Source organism: Geotrypetes seraphini, chromosome 2, assembly GCF_902459505.1.
Source record: "Geotrypetes seraphini chromosome 2, aGeoSer1.1, whole genome shotgun sequence".
Lineage (NCBI taxonomy): Eukaryota > Metazoa > Chordata > Amphibia > Gymnophiona > Dermophiidae > Geotrypetes > Geotrypetes seraphini.
The window spans coordinates 497234697-497262389 of record NC_047085.1 but is presented as its reverse complement, the minus strand read 5'-3'; the positions used below and the strand labels follow the sequence as shown (position 1 = coordinate 497262389).

The window sequence follows — 27693 nt, the reverse complement described above, 5'->3', positions numbered from 1 at the left end:
GGAAAATGTGGTAAAAATATTTAATGTACTGTAGCTAGGTTAAGTTAGATGTGGGGGGAAAAGCTACTACTTTTATCTAAGGCTAAATTGCAAGGAATCTAGCTATTCTTGGGATCCTGCCAGTTAACCTTTGACCTAGATTATCCATGGGGATATACTGGCTTGATGGGCCTTCTGGTCTAATTTTCATCAGTGTTGGTTTGTTGGGGGGGGGGTTGTTGGCAAACATAATTTTAGTTTTTCTACCAGTATCAATATATGTTGGCTCCTTAACTAACTTTTCTAAGTATAAGATTGTGCTGGATTCTGATGCTACAGAATATGGAGGACATCAGAGACTGGACCATGACACGGATTTCTTCACTGAACAGTTTCCATATAATAATCTTTCCTGTTCATTGTTGGTAAGAGCAGTACTGTTTTTCATCTTGATACGCTATGAAATTACCATGATATATGTAAATTCCAGGCTGTTTAAGAGAAACAGTTTAAGAAATAGGTTATTTGGGGGGGACAAGAAAATGTTTTGTTTCCTGTAAGTTTAGCAAAGTCTAGGAAAGTCATCCTTCCCTTTACTAGAAACTATGGTCACTAGCTGACTTTCTTACCTATAGGGGGAAAATATCTTGAGTGATGTACTTCTGATATGCTGTGTAATAACTGCACAAATTTCTGTATCAAGGAAGGAAATGAAGACATCATGAAATGTTGACACGGAACAGAAATATTTGTTAACCCTTTCAGGACCATAAGGATCGTAGGCCAATTTTTGTGGTTTTGACGACATTTTTATGGTAAAAAGGGCTTGCAGATGCCAAAAAATTGATTTTTTTTTGTGAAATATCATTATTTTTATTTAAAAAAATCACACTTCTGGCTTATGGACAGTGTGGCAAGTGAATCTTCTCGTCAATCTAGCAACGACGCTAATGAATGAATGTCGGAACCAGTTTGTTTACATAAAGGCAGTATCATATGGAATCCGTACATATCAAATTTAGAACTGTAGACTATCCCAATCAAAATTTATAGGATTTTAAAGTTATGGGACAAATATGTCCCTTGGTCCTGAAAGGGTTAAGCAATTCAGCCTTTTCTTTATCAGCTTCTATATATTCCTCCCCTTCACTTTTGAGTCTCACAATGCCACTTTTGCACTTCTTCCTATCACCAATATCTAAAAATGTCTTGTCTCCCCGTTTTACCATGTCAGCTATTTTTTTCATCCATTTGTATCTTTGCTTTCCTGACTACTCAATCAGCCTCTTAACTTTTCCAGATATTTTTGCCTGTCTTTCTCTTTCTGCTGGTTTTAAGAAAGGTTTGGACAATTTCCTGGAGGAAAAGTCCATAGTCTGTTATTGAGGACATAGGGGAAGCCACTGCTTGCCCTAGATCGGTAGCATGGAATGTTGATACTCCTTGGGTTTTGGCCAGGTACTAGGGACTTGCATTGGCCACCATGAGAAGGGGCTACTGGGCTTGATGGACCACTAGTGTGACCCAGTAAGGCTATTATGTTCTTATGAAAGCTAATCTTTTATTCCTTAGCTTCTCAGCTACTACTTTTGAGAACCAAAGCAGCCTTCTTTTCCTTTTCCTCTTACTTACTTGCCTCATAAAAAGGTTTGTCACCCTTAAAATAATTCCTTTAAGTTCTGCCAACTGCATTTCTATTCCTTCCAGACATTCCCATCCAGACAATTCCTTGATGTAATCCCCCATCCGAACAAAATTAGTTTTTTGGGTTTTTTTTAAAGTCTAGAACCTTTATTTTTCAATGAGCCCTCTCTATACCCATCTTAATATTAAACCGTACCATGCAGTGATCCCTGGATGCCAGATCACCCACTGTAACATCAGAAACACTTTCTCCGTTTATATGCACTTAAGTCCATTATGACCCCATTCCATATGGGTTCTATTACCAACTGCTGGAACAGTTCTTCTTGAAGAGAATCCAGTATCTCCCTACTTCTAGAAAACCCCGCAATAGGGATACCCCAATCAACATCTGGCATGTTAAATCACCTATTAGTAAAACTTTCCTTTCTTAGATATATTCTGATTGTCTACTCTTAGATCTGTCCACTTCTTCCGTCTGTGAAAGAGCATTGTATATCACACCAGTGTAAATATATTTACCATTTCCTCTTTCAAAATTGATCCACAGTGCCTCTTCCTTGCCTTGCAGATCCTGCAATTGTGCAGCTTTAATATGATCTTTAACATATAACACTACTCCCCCCCCCCCCTCCTTTTCTTCCTACCCTGTCTTTCCTGCACAAATTATAGCCCAGTATAACTACATCTCAATCATGGTTCTCCGTGAACGTCATTATATCCAACTCATCATCTTCCACTACAGCTTCTAGATCCAGAATCTTGTTTCCCATACTTCGAGCATTAATATATACTGATTTCCAGATATTGCCCCCTCTTCCCATCCGTGTAGATGTATTCAGTGATTTACTTACCTGAGGGCTTATACTCACCTGGGAGCTTTGATCACCCTGCCCTCTTCAGTAGATTAGCCAGCCTGAACCGAAGCCACTTTTTCCCTTCTTTAATAGATGTATACCATCCCTTGGACAATCATCCCATGGTCCACTAAGCCAAAATGCTGTCTGACACCAGCCACATAGCCACGCATTTATCTCCAGGATGCCTGCTTCTGACCTGGCCCTTACCCTTGACAGGGAGAATATCACTTGCACACCTGACTGCTTCTCCTTCTCAGAGCCATAAAGTCACTTTTGATACTTTGGCAGGGGTACTTAGCAGTATCATTGGTGCCAACGTGGATGAGCAGCATCTAGTAATGATCATCGGGCTTGATGAGTCTTGGCAATATCTCCATAACATCTTGGGTTTTGGCACCAGGCAGACAGCATTCCTCCCAGGACATCATGTCTGGTCTGCAGATGGATGCTTCGGAAGGGAATTGCCAACTACCACTACCTTACGCCTCCTAGTGGTCATGGATCCAGCAATTTTTGGGTTTTCAAACTTTGGTCCTTCTCCCTAGGGTGCTCTCATCTCCACCACTTCCAGGGCAGCATACCGGTTCTTCAGTTCAAGGGCAGGTAGAGTCTCAGTACCAATCTTGCAGAGTTCCGTAGTCTGAGTCCAGCTGTCTTCCCCATTGCTGGAAATCTTTGACACCTCATGAACTATATCATCAATGCACCTCTCATTCTCATGGATGCTTCTCAGTCTAGCCATCTCCTCTCAGCTCCTTTACATCCTTCATGAGGGATTCAAACTGAAGACAGCTTGCACATGGAACCACTCCTCTTCCTGGGTAACATTTTCTGTCTGCACAGAGAGAAGCTGTTACCTGAGTAGCGGCTTTGGTGACATGTTTCCCAGCCATATTGTTGCAGAAGTACTTACACCTAGAAGAATAAAGAAAGAACAGAAAAATCCTACCAAAGCAATGCCCTGTTCCTGGTTGGCTGAAGAGCCAAAAAAGCTCTGCCTTGGGCTGTGAAATAAGTCACATTTTTCTTGTAGGTGGAGAAATATTTCACCTGGCCTAGAAAATGTCCATGGAAATCGCACTAATCCATATTTTTCCCTGAATCCTGGATCTGCCAGATGCTAACACTACGCAGTACTTGAACAAGATCAATTAAACTGAAATCCTGACATTTCATCCTTCAAGAAATCCCTGAAAACATTTCTTTTTAAACAGGCTTTTAATATCTAAAATTTACTTTATTTTATTAATTTTTGCTTTTAAAATCCCCTTATTCCCCAATGTTTTTTTCCTTAAATGTATTTCTCAATATAATAGATGTAACTTTAACCCCCCTTCCCTCCCAATTGTTGTTGGTCATGTTGGATTTCTATTGTTTATATATACTGTATGTATTTTAACTTAACTTATTTTATTATTATGTACATCGCTTTGTATAAAGATATAGCGATTCTTCAAATATTTAATAAACCTTGAAAACCTTGTTACAAACCAATGTAGTTGTTTTTGGATGTACCTATTGAATATTCCTTAAGGTATTTGCATAAAATGGATATAGTGCATGCAAATCTCATGCACTGTTTAACCTCATGCTATTTAACATGTTTATAAATGATCTGGAAGTTGGAACGATGAGTGAGGTGATTAGATTTGCAGATGACACTAAACTGTTCAAGGTTGTTCAAACGCTTATGAACAGTTGCAGGAAGACCTTAGGAAGTTGGAAGGCTGGGCATTCAAATGGCAGTTGAAATTTAATGTGGACAAATGCAAGGTGATGCACATTGGGAAGAATAAGCAAATAATCAGATGGTAGGGTCGACCTTAAGTGTCAGCGCCCAAGAAAAAGATCTAGATGTCATCATAAGACAGTATACTGAAACCAAAGTATGACGCCATCCAAAAATGCAAATAAAATGCTAGGAATTATTAGCAAGGGATGGTAAATAAGACTAAGAATGTTATAGTGCCTATGTAACACTCCATGGTTTAACTTCAGCTTGAGTATTGTGTTCAATTCTGGTTGCAGTATCTAAAAAAGATATAGTGGAATTAGAAAAGACTCAAAGAAGAGTGACCAGGATGATAAAGGGGATGGCACTTCTCTTGCATGAGGAAAGACTAAAAAGGTTAGGGCTCTTCAGCACGGAAAAGAGACAACTGAAGGGAGATATGACTGAAGTCTACAAAATCCTAAGTGGTGTCGAATGGGTACAAGCAATTGATTTTTTTATTCCATCAAAAATTACATAGACTAGGGGACACTCTATAATAATAATAATAACTTTATTTTTATATACCGCCATACCCAGAAGAGTTCTAGGCGGTTCACATTGGTTAGAATAAATTACAAGAGGTTACATGCCAAATTGATCATAGAGTTACGAATAGCATGGAGTTGTTCAAGGGTGTTTAAATCATAAGAGGATTGTGAAATATTGCAAGAGGACCTTGGGAGACTGGGCGTCAAAATGGCAGATGACATTTAATTTAACAAGTGCAGAATGATACATGTGGGAAAGAGGAACTTGAACTATAGCTATGTGATGCAGGGTTCTATATTAGGAGTCACTGCCCAGGAAAAGTATCTAGGTTTCTTCCTTGACGATACGCTGAAACTCTCAGGACCTTGTACTATGCTTTAAGTAGTTCTGAGGTGGGCCAGCTTTGTTTACCTGGGCAGGTAACAGTGAGCCAACATGAAATAAAAAAATTCAGCTATTACACTTTCTCACATTGCATCAGGATTTACTAGCTAGAAAGAAAAGAAAAACTGTTAGATAAGGCCTGATCCAAGAGCAAGTGAGAATGTGGATTAGTAGCTATAAATTAATAAATGAAAATTGGATAATCTGGAATAAAATGATCAGAAATACAAAAAGTTTAAAAACAGGGACTTTAAGTTACCATATGGATTTGATATATGTCATGTGCTTGACGGATATAGGGAGGCAAGCTAAGACATTTTTGTGATTGATGACTACCATATCAAATGTACTCCAGATGAGAAGATTAAGTTTCTTATAGAGTTTCTTTGTGTTAGAGTGACCAGCCTGAACTAGGCCAATCCTCAGGGAAATGTAGGCAGACAGGAGTTGGCTTTTGACCTGGTATCCACATACCAGGGGGCCCTAGGTTTACCATGACTTGAGTTTGCTAAGGACAAATCTAAACCACATGTGTATCATGGTATGAATTGATCCAAAGTTAGCTATCAGAAAGTTAGGAAAAATTATATAATAGAAATTTACTTAGGTAGTTATAGGTAATATGTTAACAACCAATATAGATTAGGAATATAAACTAACAATACATATAGATTAGGAATATAGTTTATTTTGATCTTCATATATCTGAAATCCTGAAGAGATCCTGATAAGGCAACAGATGGTGTTTGACCTCTGACCTTGAGCAACTTTTTCTACTTCATTGGAGAGCAACTTTTTTCTACGTAGAACCTTGATGGGAGGGGTACCTGCTCCTTTCCATCTTTTCTTTGTGCAGTCTTTGTGAGACAGAGATCTCAGAATAGAAAAGAACTCTGACATTTACAGGAAAGAATATAAAATCTGAGGAGTTTTGTAAGTGTATTATAATGATCTATGTATTTCTTCTTTTTATAAAATATGTAAGCTTAATGTGAGAATGTAACTTTTTTAGATATAAGAATGTAATTTGTGACACGCCTATATGAAGCTAGCCTTATATGGGAATAAATAATGTGATAATAACCAAAATTCAATATCTACAGAAGTGTATAATATTGGCTGAATATACAAAATCACTTCCTTATACACATTAGTACTGCAGTCCTGCAGAGTTCTTTATGCCATGCCTCAGAGACCACGTATTTCAGCAACTTGTGCTAAATGTTTGTGGTGGTCAAAGTCTCAATCATTGGCAGATGGCAGTTATAAGTACAGTTTTAAGTTCAATTTAATTTATATCAAAGAGGAATTTACTCTTTAAACTACATTTAGGTTGTCTCTTAATATGCATGTAATAACATCTTTTTAAGCCACAAATATCATGAGAATTGTGAAAATAGTGCCTATACTTTAAATTAAAGCACTTATCTTAGGTCAGTCTAAAAGCAGTGCACAGACTGACCTAAGATAAGTGCTTTAATTTAAAGTATAGGCACTATTTTCACAATTCTCATGATATTTGTGGCTTAAAAAGATGTTATTACATGCATATTAAGAGACAACCTAAATGTAGTTTAAAGAGTAAATTCCTCTTTGATATAAATTAAATTGAACTTAAAACTGTACTTATAACTGCCATCTGCCAATGATTGAGACTTTGACCACCACAAACATTTAGCACAAGTTGCTGAAATACGTGGTCTCTGAGGCATGGCATAAAGAACTCTGCAGGACTGCAGTACTAATGTGTATAAGGAAGTGATTTTGTATATTCAGTCAATAAATAATGTGAACCAATTAGACTGCAGATGGATTGTAACGAAGGAATGTCGTCATTTAGGATATATATGGACGTGTAACTGGTAAAACGTTGGAATTTTTTATGAGCAAGGCCAGCTTTTGGCTTCTGTAATAATTCTCTGATGCAAATGATACTCAATTGATTTGCTAATCAATTAATTGAGTACTCTTATGATCTAATATTGATATCTAATAAAAAATAAGATTTTGGATTTTATTAAAATATTTTGCATCATTATTTTTTCCATTTTCATTTTACAACCCTAGAAAGCTATAAGTACGCATGTGTGCAATTATCCTGATCAACTCTCAGCTCTATATGTGTGGTTGCGGCTAAGAAAGTAAATAGAATGTTAGGCATTTCAGGCAAGGAATGGAAAACAGAGATGAAAATGGTATAACATAATAATAATTCTATTTTTATATACCGCCTAACCAGCAGTTCATAGCGGTTTACACAATAGATACTCAGCATACAATATAATAACATCATACGTAATAAAATTCTAAGTAACTAATACAAGCAATAAAACTAAAGAATAAGGAAAACACAATATACACTAAAATAAGTATAGATAAAAAGATTAAAAGTACATGATAATATAACAATCAATAATGTATATTATATTGTTTAAATAAGTGGGTTTTAAGATCTTTTTGAAACTGATAGTAAGTAAAAAATGAAGAGAAGATTCAAACATGAATTCATTAATCCTGCCTGGAACGCTAAGGTCCTATTCAAAAATTTTTTGTAACGACACGCATTTGCTGAAGGAAAATAAAACCAACCAGATCTACGAATATTTTTCTTAGAAATAAAAAAACTAAATGAGAAACAAGGTAAGCCGGCGCTAAACCAAATAAAACTTTAAAACAAATGCATCCAAATTTAAATAGCACTTTAGCCTCCTGTGAAGCTTTTGATAATATTCACTGATATGATCGTGTTTTTTCAGATTAAGAATCAAACGAATAGCTGTATTTTGTATGATTTTTAGTTGGCTAGTAGTTATTTTATACGATCTCAGATAAATAACATTACAATTATCCAATATTGAAAGGATTGAAGATTGAACCAGGATTTTAAATGATATAAATTCAAAATATTTCCTAATAGTTTCCAAAGGACAATAAAACATGTCTTAACCAGAGAATCGCTCTATGTTATGACCGCACCTCAAATACTGTGTGCAATTCTGGTCACCATATCTCAAAAAAGATATAGCGGAATTAGAAAAGGTACAGAGAAGAGCGATGAAAATGATAAAAGGGATGGGACGACTTCACTATGAGGAAAGGCTAAAGCGGCTAGGGCTCTTCAGTTTGGAGAAGAAATGGCTCAGGGGTAATATGATGGAGATCTATAAAATGAGTGGAGTGGAAAGGGTAGATGTAAATCGCTTGTTCACTCTTTCCAAAAATACTAGGACTAAGGGACATGCAGTGAAGCTACTAAAAAGTGGTAGATTTAAAACAAACCGGAGAAAATATTTGTTCATACATTTAATTAAACTCAGGAATTTGTTGCCGGAGTATGTGGTGAAATCAGTTAGCTTAACGGAATTTAAAAAAGGTTTGGATAAATTCCAAAAAGGAAAGTCCATAGGCCATTATTGAATTATGACTTGTGCTCTAGAATCATTGAAGAATGATGATATATAATTTTCCTGCAGTTTTTCCTCTATTTTTAGTGGGTTAAAGTGGTGTATTAAAAGTATTTTATGTCTTGTGAATGTTTTATTTTGTAAACCGCTTAGTTATAGACGGTCAAGAAATTTTAGAAATAAATAAATTATTGAGACAGCTTGGGGAAATCCACTGCTTATTCCTAGGATAAGCAGCATAAAATCTGTTTTACTACTTGGGATCTAGCTTGGTACTTGGGACCTGGGTTGGCCACTGTTGGACCTTTGGTCTGTCCCAGGATGGCAATTCTTATGTTGCAGGGAAATACTTTTAAAATCGATAGAAGGTAATATTTTTTCACTCAGAGAATAATTAAGCTCTGGGTACGCATTGCCAGAGGATGTGGTAACAGTTAATGTAGCTGGTTTAAAAAAAGGTTTGGATAAGTTCTTGGAGGAAGTCTACATAGTCTGTTATTGAGACAGACATGGGGGAAGCTACCGCATGCCCAGGGATCGGTAGCATGGAACATTGCTACTTTTGGGGGTTTTTCCAGATACTAGTGACCTGGATTGGCCACTGTGAAGACTAGGTTAAATGGACCCAGTAATACAGCAATTAAACTCATTCATAAAGCTAAAAAATGTAACCATGTTGCCCTCCTACTTCGCGATTCCCATTGGTTACCACTCTCTCATAGAACAACTTATAAAATTCTTCTCTTAGTCTTTAAGATCAAGATTTCTCATCTGCCTGCCTTCCTAGATAAATATCTCATCCCACATACCCTTTCCAGGGCCCTCAGGTCCACTAATCAGAATTGATTAACAGTCCCTTCAATTAAGGATTTATATTATACTAGAAACACAATTTTCTCTGTTGTCGCGCCCTCTCTCTGGAATGCAATGCCATTGAACCTTCGCTCTGAAAATTCATTAAACAAGTTTAAAACACACCTTAAGACATTCCTCTTTAAAGACGCTTGTCAAAATTCCAACAGAGTTCCCAAATAAAAACGATTTCAGGAAGCGATACCCTATTCTTTCCTCTTGTTTTATCCTTCCCTCCCTCCCTTCCTTTTATTTTCATTTATACAATGTATTTTTTTAAAAACCTTCCCTTCCCCTTTCTTTCCTTCTGTCCCATGCCCATTGTAATAAAGTCTCTGTTTTGATCTCAATCCCCCTATTTTTTTATTTGTTTTGTTATAAATAATTTTAGTATTTTAAACAATTTTTTTTTTTTTACTTTTTTATCATTGTAAACCAACCAGATACTTGTGATGATCGGTATATCAAAATATTAATCAACTTGAGACTTATTCTTATGTTATGAGGAATGCCACTGCTTGCCTTGGGATTAGTAGCATGGAATGTTGCTACTGTTTAGGTTTTTGCTAGGTATTTGTGACCTAGGTTGGCCACCGTAGAAACAGGATACTAGGCTAGATGGACCATTGCTCTGACCAAGTATAGCTATTCTTATATTCGTTAGGAATATCCTGAAAATCTGACTTGTTTGCAGCCCTCTAAGATTGTAGTTTGACTCCTTTGCTGTAATTTTTCCATGGAGCCACTAGATGCATGTCTTCAGGTTTTTGTTTCGTTCATTAGTAACTTCAATAGCTTTCCAGCATTGTCGCCTTAGTTTCACATTTTTCCTATTGATATTTGGGGGTTTTGAGAACTGAGAAATTAAGCAGGTTAATGTGTGTGAAAGTTGGTGCTAAGCTCTGATTCTGGATTATTAACATGTTGCCTATGTCGTGTTTAGTTTTTTAATAAGGGGGAATCTTGGGTGCTAAGACAGGGAGAATTAAAGAAAAAACACAATTAGCTACTGTACAATGCTGTGTTGTATTATAAACTATAGTGTCGTCCTCTTGTAATTAGAAAAACTTTCTAAATTTAATTTCCCAACATTGTGAACTCTTGTCTCATACCACTTATGCTCCGTATATTGGACTGAGTGATGTATAATAACATTTGAAAAATACTGTATAGTGTGCATCATTTGAACACTGGTTGTTATCCTTTTCTCTTTCCAGGTATACATTCCAAGCAGAGTGGCTATTGTGCTTCAAAACATGGATGTACCAAACTGAAACTTACATCCCGGAATAATTTGGACTCATCGCACTAGAAAGAAAAGGGTTGTAAAATATAAATTTGTGGACACTTAAGAGTTTGTTGCACTTTAGATGACTGAAGTGATGCATAAAATGAGGATGATTTTCACATCAGTCTTAGAGGATCAGGATAATTTGAAATAGGTCAAAATAGCTGATGCAGTTGTCAATGTCTTTGCTTCATCACAGTATTTTAATGCATTTAATTGCTTCTTATGATCTATACAAGTTTAGAACTTGAAAGATGTATCATTTCAGTGTTCTTATAGAAGAGTCATATGCAGGTTTTGAAAGCTGCAATCCTGGTTTTGAGTATCCCCAGTGAAAGTCTGTAATAGTGCATGCATTTCAATTGCATACAGCTTTATGTCATGCACATTTCATTAGTAAGATCTGAGAAGATGGTTTTACTGCTCTTGGATTGCAGTTTGACACCTCTGTATTAGAGCCACGCAGTTCTTTATTACAAAGAAACGTAGGTAATGGCAAGCTCTCAACAGGTGAAAGTCGCTGCCATTTTCATCTCTCTGGAATGTCACTCAGCAAGTTAGGTAGTCTGTAGCACCTCTCCCGTGAACTTCCATTAAAGAACCTATTTGTCAGCAACAAAATATGGCTCGTTGACAAGCTATTAAGTTTTAATAATAAAGCTTTATAGGGGGAGACGCTCACAAAACTGGAGCTGTGATCATCTCCCAGCTGCACCATAAAAGATGGCATGAAGTACAAATGAAGTGTCATGTCAGGTGCCAAGAGTGGTCTTTGAACTTAAAACTGTAGCAGTAATAAGGCAGTCTTATTTCAAATCCTCATAATTTGTTTTTCTATGAAAATAGATTTTCATCACTTACATTCATAAATGTGAAAATCATTGCTTTTGCACTATTTCAAGGTTGAAATACTTTTCATTGAAATGGAATCCTAAAAGCATTCTGCGGGTTTTATATAGTGTACTTACCAAAATAACATTATAAAATATATGTGGAAATTCAAGTCTATTTCCAAGCTTTTATGTAAAACACTGAGAAAAGCAATTATGTTACTTAAAATGGAAACAGTTGCAGAACTATAAAATACATACCATGTTGTTGAATTGTACTGGCAGGCACAATGGATGCGTATGCTATACTGACTTCTCTTTAATTTGGTGTAACAACTACTGTTATATAATTGCTTCTCTAATAAATGCCATAAAGTGCAGCACAAGTCTGCCCATTAAAAATACATGATTAACTTGTCACTTCTTTGATATTTCTGGGTCATAGACTGTAAAGTCCACCTGGCTTTGTCCTAGGTTCCAAATGCTGAACTTGCCGTCCAAGCTCACTCCAGCCTATCCAACCATCCTGTTTGCAGGATATCTACCATAATGTCTGGCCAGTAACATCCTAATGTTCCAAGTTAGTAGAGTTCCCTTTGATGCCTTCCCCAGCCCAATCCTACACCAAATCATCACATATGGGACACATACCGTGCAAGTCTGTTCAGTACCGGCCATAGCTCTTTAAGTTAATCTTAGTAGAAGTATAGATCCTCCCTCACCTTGAGACACCATTCCAGCGATTCACCTGGTTATTTTCACCTCATAGATGTTACCGTACTTAATCCCAATTTTATTAAAATAGTCATTCTAAGGATAGGCAGTGGAACGCTTTTGTGTATGGCAGTGGTCTCAAACTTGTGGCCCAGGGGCCACATGCGGCCCGCCAGATACTATTTTGAGGCCCTCGGTATGTTTATTATAATCACAAAAGTAAAATAAAACAGTTTCTTGATCATATGTCTCTTTAGCTATAAATTACAATATTATTATTAAGACTTAGCCAAAAGGAAAGATTTATAAACTATAAAGAGTTTTACCTCATGCAAAATTGTCATTTCTTTAATTAGACATTAACTATTTTTTTTCTGAGGCCCTCCAAGTACCTGCAAATCCAAAATGTGGCCTGCAAAGGGTTTGAGTTTGAGACCACTGGTGTATGGGGTGGCCCTAAAGCTCAGCCCCTGATCCCGCCCCCGTAATAGTACTAATTCTACTTTCAAACCATTTTATTGATGATACAAACAGTACAAGTATAATACACGTGAAAAGGTATATTCTGGGTTACAATACTATAGGAACTATCAAATACAAGGTGAAGCAGCATCAACAAATTTTTGTATGTTAATGAGCAGCATTAACATACAACCCCCCCTTCCCAGCAACCAAAAACAAACCCCTTTCAAAGCTCAGACCAATCAAGGTCCTGTGTTTTTATGAAACTTGACTACAGATCACAAAACATCTCCCCCCCCTCCCTCTTCCAAAGTTCAGGTGTGGTCAAACATACAGTAATCATGATGGAAATCGGATATGAAAATGTATTTTCAAAGATTGGCCTGGGTGAGTATCAAGCTCCGTGCTCGAGCAGAGATGTCCATTATATACGGCTCCCAGTTGGATCAAAGTCGTTTTTTTTTCGTTTAAATGTAAAGCTAGCGTCCTTGGCTTCCCACATCAATAACTGATGTACTGAGTTCTTCCAATTCTAAAACGATGGTGGATCAGGGTAAACCTATTGTTGCATTACACCAGGGGTGCCCACACTTTTTTGACTCACGAGCTACTTTTAAAATGACCAAGTCAAAATGATCTACCAACAATAAAATTTAAAAAAAACACAATGCACACTGTACGCATAGAATTGTTAATTATCATTCCTATTCCGGGGTTTTTTCAAAGAGGTCAAAGCAGATGACTCTATGCACTGTCACCTCAGTAACAACCATACAAAAATAGACAAAACCCTCCCCCCTCCCTTTTTACTAAACCACAATAGCAGTTTTTAGCGCAGGGAGCTGCGCTGAATGCCCAACGCTGCTCTGGACGCTCATAGGCTCCCTGCGCTAAAAACCACTATTGTGGTTTAGTAAAAGGGGACCATATTGTAAAATATAGACAGCAGATATAAATTCAGACACATTTTGATCACTAAATTTAAAATAAAATCATTTTTTCTACCTTGTCTGGTGATTTCATGAGTCTCTGGTTGCACTTTCTTCTTCTGACTGCATCCAATCTTTCTTTCAGCCTGTATGCTGCCTCTCCTCCACACCTCATTCCCTCCCCCAACTTTTTCTTCCTCTCTCCCTGATCTTTCTTTCTTTCTCTCTTCATGCCCCCTTTCTTTTTTTCTGTTTCTCTTCTTTCCTTCTGTTTCCCTGCCTGCTCCCTTTCTTTCTCCATGCCCTTCCCCAAGCCACTGCCGCTGCCATCGGGGAACAGGACCAAAGCGCCACCAATGGATAACGCCGCCGCCCCCGCATGCTCTCTCTGCTTCGGGCCGATCAATCTTCCTCTCCCCGACGTCAATTCTGCCGTCGGAGAGGAAGCAGGCAGCGATTGGCTGGCCCGAACTTCCTCTCCGACGGCAGAATTGACGTCGGGGAGAGGAAGATTGATCGGCCCGAAAGATCGCCAAGGCAAAGGGAGTCCTGGATGATCGACTCACTTTGCCTTGGCGAGCTACTGGTCAATCGCGATCGATCTGTTGGGCACCCCTGCATTACACACTTTTCCCCTCACAATACAGGCTTTTTGAATCGGAAGACCCTGGCCAGTTGCAAAGGAAACTACAGGGTAATTGTCCAAACAACACTTCCCTGGGAGTAGGTCGTAATGATTTCTTCATAATCCTACTCAAAAAGACATAAATATCCTCCCAAAATCCCACTATATGGACACAGTCCCTTAGTGCAAGAGTAAAAGTATTGATATGGGTGTTACATTTGCAGTAGAGTTCCGTAGACATGCCCTTCATATGAAACAATTGAGACTGAGATATATAAGCCCGTAATATATGATACTGAGTTTCCCTATGTCTAGCATCCTGGACTAACAGGGGAACCCTATGTAAAGCCGAGATAACATCTCTTTCCATAATTGATAGTCTGAGTTCTGCTGTCCATGTCACCACTACAGATGCATAGGTCTTAGGAGAAATCACTTGAGACAGCGACTTATGTAAGGTGGAAATAGAAGGGAACTCCTGTAATGAAAAAACAAAAAAAGCCCCTAATTTATCCTTAATGTGTAGAGTGCAATTATTCTTAAACAATGATTGAATATAACTATGTATGCATACCAATCATTGGTCCAGACGCCGCCCCCCCCCCCCCCATGCTACAACATATCAAAAGTTTGGATGGTACCGTCTTCTGTCAAAAAAATCTGCAACAAGATGTAAACCATGGGAGGCCCAACGCACAAAGGAGTCCTGATGCAACCCTGGGAGGAAATACACAATACCCATTATAGGCCCCAGATCTGTGTTGAGAGGATTGCTATGCAACAATGGCAAAAGATATCTCCAAGCCCCCCGAGCTGCCATGAATAAGACATGTCTATGGAGTAAAATCTTCCGTCTGTAAGACCCAATCCCGAAGATGTCTACAGAGACAGGCCATATTGTACAATTGCATATTAGGAAGCCCAAGCCCACCCTCATGCTACCTGCCATAGAGTAAGTTCAATTTAATACGAGGTTTCCGACCATTCCACAAAAAGGTCCGCAGCAAACCCTCCAATTGCCTCAAGTCCTTCCCCAAGAGTTTTAAGGGCAAGGATTGTAGAACATAAAGCCAACGAGGAAAGATAATCATCTGATATACACTTCTCCCTCCATATTCGCTGTGATAGGGGATTAACAGAACCGCAAATACTGAAAAACTGCAAATAACATAAGAAAGTTATTTGCTGTTTTCTATTAAAAACCATCGTGAATATGGTGAAACCCAATATAAAGTAACAGTTACTGACTGTTGGGCATTTTGAAATTTATAGTCCACCCATTTCTTACATATATAATCACTAAATTTAGTGTCCAGATATAAATCGTTAGGAAAGGCCCAGCACCAGGGCTGTAGTGCACCCCTATCCTGTTGTAATAAAACCCACACTGGGGCATGATCCATTATCATGGTGGGGCCTATATCTTCTTTTGAAATGTTAGAAATTAAGTCACCAGAATATAATCCGTGGCCCTTTTCTGCAGTCATGTTCTATGTTTCTATAGAGGATCTCTTTTTCCTTAAAGGACCCATGGCAACAAGAGGGCATCCGTTGAAAATCAGGGGTGGGAAATTTCATGGCGACACCAGAAAATATTTCTTCACCGAAAGGGTGGTTGATCGCTGGAATAATCTTCCACAACAGGTAATTGAGGCCATCAGCGTGCCAGATTTTAAGAAAAGATGGGATTGGCATGTGGGATCTCTTCATGGAGGTAGTTAGGGGGTGGGCCATTAGTGTGGGCAGACTAGATGGGCCGTGGCCCTTTTCTGCCGTCATGTTCTGTGTTTCTATGAATGAGTCTGGTGGACCCGGGACATATGCGTGTAATCCTCTTCTGTGGGATAAAGTGTACGCCAAGCATCCTGGAACCCCAGAGTGTGACAAGAATGGAATGCTCCTGGTCAGGTCTATGTGTTCTCTAGTAGAACAGGTAGTTTTGTCAAGGTGTGGATCCGCTACTATATTAAAGTCGCCTCCCTTGATTTTAGGAATATCCTTATGTTAGAAGATGAGTGATAATAGGTTTATAAAATTCCTTGTCACAATGGTGCTGAGTAACATAGGGGTCCTATCAATTTCTACAGATGCAATAATATAGCAAACTTTGGGATCCAAAATAGCTTGATGTTTCTGTTCCTGCAAGTTTTTATGGAATAACAGTATTACTCCTGCCCTCTTTCCCTGTGCTGGAGCTTCTATGATGTCACTCACCCATCCACCAGTTTTGCAGCTTGAGATGTTCAGCAGAGGACAAATGGGTCTCTTGTAACATTGCCACAGAGGCCTGCATTTTATGTAGTGTATGTAGGATCTTTTTGCGTTTTACTGGTGATCTAATCCCACCCACATTCCAAGTAACTATTTTTAAATCAGCCAGGACCAATCATCTGTGGGTTCCCGAAAAGGTTAAAAAGCCTGGAGGTCCCGACATGCCATCCCAGCCTACAGCACATTGACAAGATTATCCCCTAGCCCACACGGTCGTGCACTCCAACCTACCGCCAACCACCAAAGTCTGATTTCCCACACTACCCATAACATCCCTATGCACACCCCCTGCAGCATCTCCAGTCCCCATCTCCCCCACCCCTAGAATCCCCAACCCCCTGTCCCCAACAAAATTACATGAGATAACACTACCCCCCCCCCCCAGCTCCCCCTTAAGCAAAGTGAACATAATGTTAGAGTCATGGAATGCCACCTCCCTTCAATCAAGGTATGATAACAGAGCCTGAGGTACAGACACTGTTCAGGGATCCCTCCAAGTAATGCTAGACCCCATGTAGGCAAAACCTCATAAGATAAACTCCTGGATCTGTGTTCGCCTCAAGGCCATTCTAGAAATGGCTTGCACTAACAAATCCATCCAGTAGAACCCAAAAGAAATCAGGGGAAAACCCCCTTACAGCAAGTACCTTCATGTCAGGGTTGGTTCCTTCAAAAGAGAATCACAAAAGCACTGTGCATCAGCAGCCTGGTCAAAAAAGTGAATCTGGCCCGCATGGGAGACAGCAACTTGGCTGGATATAACCGCAATCTGAATGTGCTTGCCATGAAGAGCCATGCAAATCGGAGCAAAGGATTGACATCATTGTTGCATTTGTGCCGAACAATCTTGGAAACAAAAGAACTGGCTTATTGTGGTAAGTCAGTGTTTTCCCCATTCTGATAGCTTGCAGGATACATTGTTTGTGTTGAGAATTGAGGTGGAGGATTACAATTCATGTGGGTCACACCACAATGTTACCAATTTTATTTCTGTTTTCCTCTCTCCTCTTCCCTACCCTACCTTCTCATGTGCCCAAAGGAATGCCCGCTCTGTCTCCAACAAGCTTGCCCACATCCACGACCTCTTCATCTCTCAATCTGCTTGCACTGAGATCTAGAACTGCCCTGATGACTCTACTTCAGCTAACACCCTGTGTCATGGAGGCTACCATTTCTTCCATACGCCTCGCCTGGTTGGATGTGGAGGTAGTGTTGGGCTGGTACTCTCGCCCTCTTGTAGATTTCAACTCCTTCTTCCACCTCAGTCTCACTGCTTTTCTTCCTTCAAAGTTCACTCCATCTGTCTATTTGCTCCTTTGCATAGCTGTCATTTACTAACCCCCTGATAAGTCTCTCTCTTCCTTCCTCACTGACTTCAATGCCTGGCTTTCCTTCTTTCTTTAACATTCATCTCCCTCCTTCGTTCTTGGTGATATTAACATTCATGCTAACAACCCCTTTGTCTCTTATGCTTCTAGCCCTAACATCCTCATTCGATCTTTAGCTGTTCTCCACCTACACACCAGAACGACTCCTGCTTTGATCTTGTCTTCTCTAACTTCTCTATCACAAATTTCTCCACTGCAGTCCTTCCCCTCTGTAACCATCATCTAATAACTTTCACAACCCATCACCCTCACATCCAGTCCGGGCTGATCTCCACCTGTACATTGGAAGGGGGTTGAGAGCCCTCCCACTACTTTGAAATAACCACTATAACCACACAGTTGCTATTTCATAGAAATATAAGTTTAATAAGTAATAAAGCAAGAGGCAGTTTACATTGATTGGTATCACAGCAATTGTGCAAGTGGAGGAAGCTCTCAGAGACTGCAGCTGTCTGTAAAAGATCCGAGTCCACTCTAAGCCAGTTCCACTTTCTACAGCTTCTTTTATTTCTTTAAATCTTTGCATTAAAAAGTTGCTTAGCTTACTTTGATTGGCAGTGGTTACTTCTTACCTGCCCTGACAGCTTGTCCCTAGAGCTGACCACAAGGCCCTTTGAGCATGACCTTCACCTTCCTCAGTGGCCCTGACTCTTATCTTCCTCTTTTCTTCTACAGAGCAGGAGGGTTTGAGAAGTGCTCTTACATCCCTTCAAAATCTTGCTAATAAACGCCTGAACTAACATTCATGGGATACTAGATTCCAATTTACAACCTTTACTATTAGCAGATCAGCTGGGCTGGCTGTTATAGCAGCGAATGGACCATCCTCTCATCCATCATCTCTATCCTTGTTTTAGTTCAACACCTCTTTCTTCTTCTATGTCTTTTTCCCTCTTCTGTAAACTATCTTCTTTTTTATCCCTCCAGATCCCTAATCCCCATATTCTCTCATCTAATCCTTAGTTCTCTTTATATTCACCTATCTATCTCAATTTTCTCTCTTCTCTCCCTTCCCTTTCCATTAACAACTGTTATCTCTTGTCCTTTTACTGCCATCCTCTGTACTTGTCTTAATTCAACACCTCTTTCTTCTACTATAAACTTTCTTATCCCTCCAGATTCCTAATCCCCACACTTGCTCATTTAATCCTCAGTCCTCTTTCTATTCACCTATCTACCTCAATCTCTTGTACTCTCCCTCCCCCTTCCTTTACCAGATGTTCTCGCTTGTCCTGTCATTGCCAGTCAGTATAAGGATAACAATATCTCATACCTTGGTAAGTTCCTTTGCCAATCAGAACAAGTATGATTATTTGAACCACATGGGCCACTGTAGATATCTATATTATCTCCCATTTAGGGCCTTCACAAGGGATGAGCAAGCAGGCAACCTTCCTGGAAACCAAGTTTGGAGGGTGGCAGTGCTGCAATTTTTAATCAGTCTCTGAGTCTGCAAGTAGGTGAACCCCAAAAGAGATGTGGTATCGGTTCATCCCATGACTAACCTGACCACACTGTTCAAACCACCAGGATAGATCTGGTGAGCAGTAGAAGCTAATACTATGTTCTGCAGCACTAGTCTCCTCCTCTTAATGGTTTGTGGGTGGAAAAAGGAGTGGGGAAGCTGGTTTTGAAATTGTTGAAGAAGAGGGGAGGAATCTTAGGGACAGAGGGAGAGAATGAAATGGGTAGCCATGTTCCAGGAAGAGGTGGCTTTCTCTGATGCAGTTTTCTGGTTTCCCACAATTCCATGGGGAATGGTCAGTAGTGCATTAAGAGGCTGGTGCTTGTAACAAGTTGTCGTAATCTTGAATTTACTGTTCAGCAACTCTGGCTATCTGATATAGAAGCCAGCTGGACCACTGGTGGTCAGTCAGGCAGCACATTTAGCCCAGTATTTAGACCATGAGAGGCAGCCTGGCCATCTCCTGTGGTTGGTGGTGAACATGGAAATTTAGTGTTGGTCCATATCCTGCAATCAACATTGAATTTCTAGGTGGTTTTTGGCTGCTAGAAACCTAGCTGGTTAGAACAATGTTCATGCTATTTATGTAGGTCTATCTGGCCACTAAACAGCCAGTTAGCTAATGGAGGAGAGACCTACTGGCTACAGCTGCTATTTCAGCACCCTGAGGTTGTGAGTTCCTCGTGACTCTGGGCAAGTAACTTAACACTGCATTGCCCCAGGTACAAAATAAGTGTGTGTATGCCTTTGAGTCAACCATAGCTGCAGGCACATAGAAGAATCCTCCCTGTGATGTTTCAAGGCAGAATACAGGAGTGTTTTGCCATTGCCTTCTCCTCTTCAATGTGTGGCTCCACTATGTTGCTACTGCCCCTGTCCAGGTACCAGCCAAGCCTGACCCTGCTTAGCTTCTGATAGCAAGAGATGGCCTACCCAGAGCAGCCACAAAACAAGTACTTGTCTAAAATATGTAAACCGTTTTGATTGTAACCACGCAGAAAAAGCAGTATATCAAGTCCTCTCCCCCCCCCCCCCCTCCCATTAATATTGGCACTAAGGCCTGGATGCTCAAACCAGCGCCAAGCACATGTCAATCACACATCGCCGCTGATTTTGGAATCTCGCTGACACAAAAGATAAGCTCCGGAAATGTAGACCAGGGTATTCTGGACCTACATTTCTTTTTTTTTTTATAAATCTTTATTTAAATTTTTCAAATAAACAACAATTATGTTTAAAGGCAATATACGATATTAATACATCCAATATTAGTAATCATAATTCAAAACAAAGATAATACAAAATAAATCCATTTTCATTATTGGAAATATATTGAGAAAAAGAAGTAACCCATACTTTTTATTTAACATAGTCCTCAATAAAGGAGGAAAGAGACTAAGAAAAGGAAATTCTTCCAGGAAAGATCACATATTAAAGTTTTACAAGTAATTAAGTGAGAACCGATGGTTAATAAAAGAAAAAGGACTTGAGTTACACCGAAGTCATTATGGTGCAAATGAAACACCTTTACCCTCTAAAAAGAAACGTAGCTGCTGAGAATCATAAAAGATATATCTATTGTTTTGAAATACAACAAAACATTTACAAGGAAATCTTAACTGAAAAGAGGCTCCTAATGAAACAACTTTATCCCTATATGCAAGAAATTCTTTCCTTCTAGTCTGAGTCCATTTTGAAACGTCCGGATATATATATATTCTTTCTCCCAAAAAGGAAACTTGTTTTAAACCATAATACAATTTGGACCTACATTTCTGCCGCTTATCTTGGCTTGAATCATGCTGATGTAGGCGCATTTAGGCCATGTAATGCCACTTCTAGCGTTGCCCATGCCTACTTTGGCATTCGGTGGCCTAAAGTGCCTACATAGGGGTGATTCCACCACCGATTTCCTAGATGCCGGTATGCACCTCAAATCTCAATTAAAAATTCCAGTTCAAGAATCCGGGCCTAACTCGCCGGTAACTGGGCTAGCCACTAAACAAGAGCATTCAGTAGCTCTTAACTGGCCACAAGCCATTCCTGGCTGGATAAATAGCGCTGAATATTGGGTGGATTGTGAGGTATGGGGGGGGAAATAATATAAGGAAGTTGAGTTCTTGTAGTGGTATAAAGATTCTGGAGAAAACTGAAACCTACGGGTCCTTTTACAAAGGCGCGGTAGTGGTTTAACGTGCGGAATACCGAAAGAGTGGTTGATCATTGGAACGAGCTTCCGGTACAGGTAATCGAGGCCAACAGCGTGCCAGATTTTAAGAGTAAATGGGGGGTCCCTAAGAGGGTGGAGTTAAGGATGGGTCATTAGGAGTGGGATCTCTAGGAGAATAGTCTATGGGGGGGTAGGTCAGTAGAGTGAGCAGACTTGATGGGCTATGGCCCTTATCTGCCGTCATTTTTCTATGTTTCTAACTAAAAACACACTAAGGCCCAGATTCTGTAACCGGCGCCATTGTCAGTGGCTGCCTTAAAAATGTCAATCGTGCAACGGCCTCGGGTAAAGGTAGATACCGAAAATGAAGGCCAGGGTTTCCCAGGCCTACATTTCCGGCGCTTTCCTTTTCATTCAAATCCAAGAAGAAACCACAGGAGTCATCTGCTGCCACATGTGTTTGCTTAGTGCAGCAGTCTCAAACTCAAACCCTTTGCAGGGCCACATTGTGGGATTTGGAGGGCCTCAGAAAAAATAGTTAATGTCTTATTAAAGAAATGACAATTTTGCATGAGGTAAAACTCTTTATAGTTTCTAAATCTTTCCTTTTGGCTAAGTCTTAATAATAATATTGTCATTTATAGCTAAAGAGAGATATGATAAAGAAACTGTTTTTTTTTACTTTTGTGATTATGATAAACATACCGAGGGCCTCAAAATAGGACCTGGCGGGCTGCAAGGTTGAGACCACTGGCTTAGTGAATGTACTGTGTTCTCTAACATAGCCTAAATCTTCTTTGGTTCATTCGGCTTGCAGGTGATGCTCTTCTTCAGACATCTCAGTTCTGCAAACTCGACTGTCTCCTTTCCATTCAGCTCAATAGTGAGCTCCACTGGCACAATGGTCGTGCACTCCTCCTTCATCATTCTAAAGGTCATTTTGGTGTGGGGTGGGAGCTTGATTGGTACAGTAATCTCCACTGTATCATTTTGAGTTACAGATTCTGTTTTCCCCTTTTCAACAGTGAAGCAATTTGATATATTGGCATTTAGAGATGCAATTAGCTTCAGATCAAATGATGCCCCGACTTCTAGGGTGGTACAGTTAGTAAATTTAATTTCGTAAGTGGTAGAAAACTCGTGTTCTATGCTACGAGAGATGATGAACTCCTGCTCAGAGTCAAATATATTCTCCAGATTAAAATCATTCATCGAGGAGAAGGTCTCATTTATTTTCTTCTCCTGATCCCAAAGCACTTTGGCTGTCACAAAAGGAAGTCCAGCCTTCAGAGGTCGGATATAGTATACTTTGTCATCTAATCCAATCTTGTTGTAATCGGCAAAACTTTCCCCAGCCCTAGCCAGCACTCGATTTCCTTTCTGAGCAAAGTTCCAGGCACTTTTCCCCAAAATGATCCAGGCACCTCTGTCCACAAAATGAGAAGAGGCCATATTATTAAAATTATCATAGGTCATGTTGGTCTCCATTGTAAATGTTTTGCTTTTGCCTTTGAAGTTTGCGTGCTCGTAGAGTGTTATCCGAGGATTTGCCAGATCCTCAGTGATCAGACACAGTGATGAGAATCTGTTCTCCTTGTCAACTTTTGGGTATTCGCCTTCTTCATACTCTTGTAGCCATCCACCAAAATTTGAATGTTCATAAGCAATCCATGGCTGCCCGATGACTTTCAGTGAGGAGATGCAGTCATCAAAACCAATGTCTTTTAGGTCCTTAATATCACTTATAAACTCCCTACTCAATCCTTTAAATTCGGGTTTTTCATAAACAATAATCTTGTTTGGCTTCATTGGGGTGGCACTCATAGTGGTCAGCTGTTGTGACTTGAAAATGTACTGAAATATACTTTTTCCAAGGAGATGGGCTGGTGCTGCAGGAAAGAAATGACATTGAAAAAAATAATTTACTACCAGAGAATGAGAAACAAAATATCAGATACAAAGAGGGAGGATCATTTTATAACAGGGAGCTTAGGCATCAAAGCATGTACGTGCGTACGTTGTGCCTGTTTTAAAGGCCAACCGAAACCAGTGGTTTTGGTTCCAACCAAAACTATATTCATAAATTTACTATGATGTTCAGGGGTGATAATTATAGACCTGAGGTCAAAAATAGTCTATGATATCAAATTATGCAACTGACCTCAATTATATGACAAAATTCATGGAGAGTGATCAAAATGATATTATAAAATTCCTCAGAGATATGGAACTCTGTAAGGAAGGCTTGAAAACCTCCCTTGGGTGAAGAGTTCACCTTCCAGTCATAGTTGTTTTATAAAAAACCTTGATCACTGCTCCACAGAATATTGCTTGATTTTGGTTCAATAAACTTTTATATTTGAAAAGCCTTCAATGCATTCAAAAGTCACTGTATATGATGGTATGTACAAAATGGCACTTAGCTTAAGCAGGATTTGGGGGTCCCAATGTGGCCCCGTTTCGTTCCCTGCCTCAGGGGACCCGAATAGTGTGGTTCAAACAGGTTCCTGGTGAAATGCAGTTGGTAAAAATGCACTCGTGACTTAGAAAATGATTCTTGTAAAAAACAAAATACAAATAAGAGTCAGGTGTGGGTAAAGCAGGTTTCAAATGTCCACACTGAAACTTAGAGATAACATATTCTTACAGCAGCGTTGGAGAATAGGAAACACCACAATATAGAAGTAAAGTAAAAGACTCCACAGAGCTTACATACCAGTGCTGGAAAAACGGTTGGTTAATACTTGAAAATTCAAAAACCGCCAGGCATAAAGCTGGTTACTAGCACTATTTAAATGCAAAAACGCTGGAAAAACGTCATGACGTCAAAAACGTGATGACATCACAACGTCGACTATCAGAAGTGAAAAATCCAGGCAAAAGGGAAAACCTGGAGTGGAAATAAATGAATAAAACAATTGCCAACACTATTAGAGGATTGCTAACCACTCTGTTTCATTGTTAAGACCCTGAGGGTGCAGAGTATTTAAAGTAAAAATCCATTGTTGTTCTTTTCTCCATAGAATTTTTGCTATATCCCCACCTCTGGTAGATGTAACAGTATCCAGGATAGAAAATTTGAGATCTGGCAATTCATGGTTTTGTTCAATCCAGTGAGCCACTAAAGGAGCTTCCATCACTTTAGATCTGATCCTGCTGATATGCTCACCTATTCGAACTCTAATGCTTCTGGTAGTGCAACCCACATAGTGGAGATTGCAGGGGCACTGTATGATATATATAACCTGCTTAGTGCTGCAGGTGGTAGACGGGCATTTAGATCTGATCTGAGTTCTGAGTGACATATAAGATAAACATACACTATGCGTGCACATTCTACATGTGCCACAAGGACTGTGCTGCCCCCCCACCTCTGCATTTGACCTTCTCAAGAATTGAGAATGTACCAAAAGCTGTTTAAGGTTGCGCTGTTTAGAGAAAGCAAACCGTGGAAATTCCTGGAACTCTGGATGGTATCTCAAAATGTTCCAATGCTGTTTAATAATGCTTTTGATATGAAAGGTGTGGATGGAGTATGGGAGTACACAGACCAGTGAGGGTGAGTCCTGAGAGCGTGATGAATTCAGCAGGAGATCTCGATTGGCATACAGTACACGCTTGTATGCCTTGCGTATAACAGAGGATGGATATCCCTTCTCTGTAAACCGGATTTTCATGTCCGTGGCTTGCTGGATGAATTCTTGAGTGGTAGAGCATAGCCTCCGTAGTCGTAGAAACTGACCCGTCGGTTATGTTATTTCTAAGATGTTGAGGGTGGAAACTGCTGTATTGCAGAAGATTGTTTCTATCAGTAGGTTTCCGATAGATACTGGTGCTAAACCTTCCATGTTCCAGACAGATCTTAATATCTAAAAAAGAAACTTGTGACTTATCACTGTGCATAGTGAACTGTAGATGAGGGTCACATAAGTTGAGCCATGTAAAAAACTCATTAAGCAAGCTTAGAGAGCCAGTCCATACTGCAAACACATCGTCAATAAATCATTTCCATATGCAGATATGCTCCCAATATTGTGAAGGGTACAGGTATTTTTGCTCAAATTTGGAGACATACAGGCATGCTATTGATGGTGCCATTTTTGCTCCCATCGCTGTCCCTCTGATTTGTTGATAATACACCTTATCAAATTCAAAATAATCCTGCTTAAGCTAAGTGCCATTTTGTACATAAAACTATATTCATAGCTGAAATTTGTGGCTTGGTTTCAGCTGGAAACAAAGCCAAAACTGCAAAGTCAGGCCTGGCATCCTTCTCGGGAGAACAGATCCCTACACGATGTCACTGCTACCCCTTAGCATCAGTAGGCCCTCCCCAGGCCTACCTTAACTAGCCCAATAAACCACTATGATTTATTAAGATAGGCTTAGGGATGGCCTATTGATGCCTGAGTGCAGTGGCTCCACCGGGGGAATGGCAGAAGCTCAAGTGAAGGGGGGGTTAGGCAGAAAGGTTTTGTTTCAGCTGAAAATGCCCCATAATTTTCAGACAAAATCCAAAACAGGATTATTGGTCAATTTTGGTGTTGAATCTGTGCCTATGTATTTTACCTTGGTAAAGAGCCTACAGAAAGTTACGCCTGCTCCAAGGAAGGAGTGTCTGTGTATGTAAGTCATGGTAGTGATGCTGCCACGTTAAATGCTCCAAAGCCCTTTCAGTTCCTATGGGTTTTTCTGCATTTACTGCTGTAGCATCACTACTGCGGCTCTGTAAAAGACCCCCTGACATTGTAAAATTTTATTTACCCATGAAAATTGCTTAGAAAATTACCATTTAAATGATGCCTTTGTGAGCTCTGATATGTCCCAGGGAGAAATGAGACAAAAGCGCTGCCTTAGGACAAAGACCGGAGAAAGCTGTACAGTCTTCCTCTTCCTCACCATGGATAGCAGAGACATTCATGCGCTCTCTGGATAGCTAAGTGGTTTAATTTAGGACATGCTATTTGCTGGTCTAAATTAAATCACATATGAGTTATTTGGGTTGCCACTGAATATTGACAGCCGGTTGGCCATAGAATTAAGTAGGCTGCCCATGCTCCGGCACTGGCTGACTGCCTACAGGATGTACCTTTCACATCCCTGTTAAACTAGGTACTCCTCGTGCATACTGGGTGGATAAAAGCATATTAAACTAGGGTTACCAAATTTGTGAAGTCAAAAAAAGAGGACACATGACCCTGCCCCACCCTTGCCTCTACCAGTCTTGCCCCACCTCCCACTTTTCACATATTTCCTTAGTCCTCCTTCCCATCCTCTGTACCCTTTCAGTGCTTCTCTCTCTCTTCTTCCAAACCCCCTCCCCACAAATGTTTCTCTATCTCCATCCCTCCAACCCCCCTCCCCTCCTTCCCAGCAGGATCCAGAGGCACAGACTCGCTCTCTCTCTCTCTCTCTCCAGCCCCAACCCACCCAGGGGTCAAATATGGCTCTTTCCTGTCCCTCACCTATCTCCTCCACCAAAATTTAATCTCCTGGTTGGCTGGCAGGCAGCATCAGCGAGGTGAGCCTGCAGCCTGCCACAGAAGCCTTCTCTCTATAGTGTCTCGCCTACACAGGAATAGGAAGTCGCTGTCAAGAGAAGGCTTCCAGGTCAGGCCGACAGCAGCAGTCTCACCATGCTGACACTGCCAAATAGCCGAAAGATTAAATTTCGGCAGAGGGTGTAACATAGAAACATAACATAGTAAATGACGGTACATAAAGACCAGAATGGTCCATCCAGTCTGCCCAACCATGCATGCTCCATAAATTAATAATTTAATTTAAATGGTCCTTTTTCTTATATATTTCTGGGCCAGAAACCCAGAGCCCTGCCCGGTAGTGCCTAGGTTCTATCTACTAGAATCTCTGTCATAGCTCCTCCAGCCCATCTTAACTATCCCAGCCATCAAAGTTCTCCCCAGCCTGTCCTCAACTGAATGTCCATATACGGGACACAGACTGTGCAAGTCTGCCCAGTACTGGCTTTAGTTCCTTTAATATATACCCATTATTTTCTGATTAGAGATCCTCTGTGTTCATCCCACACTTGTTTGAATTCTGTCACCAATTTCCTCTATACCACCTCAACCTCAGATTATGTCCTCTGGTTTTTACCATTTTCCTCTCTCTGGAAAAGATTTTGTTCTATGGTAATATCTTTCA

At 39.9% G+C, this 27693-nt stretch overlaps 2 protein-coding genes across 2 annotated transcripts in view; one reads left to right on the top strand and one right to left on the bottom strand.

The window, feature by feature from the left end:
• The window catches only part of GBE1 (1,4-alpha-glucan branching enzyme 1), a 130121-nt gene extending 118207 nt beyond the window's left edge, over positions 1–11914 (top strand). Inside the window, exons 15-16 of the mRNA XM_033932016.1 lie at positions 287–404; positions 10604–11914. Coding sequence (XP_033787907.1) covers positions 287–404; positions 10604–10660 — 175 coding nt within the window. The 3' untranslated portion in view covers positions 10661–11914. The remainder of the gene's footprint in view (positions 1–286; positions 405–10603) is intronic.
• Positions 11915–22314: 10400 nt separating this feature from the next.
• On the bottom strand, positions 22315–23337 carry LOC117354945 (epidermal differentiation-specific protein-like). The gene has a single exon (XM_033932906.1). It carries the CDS (start codon positions 23335–23337, stop codon positions 22315–22317), a length of 1023 nt encoding a protein of 340 aa, XP_033788797.1.
• Between the last annotated feature and the right edge of the window lie 4356 nt (positions 23338–27693).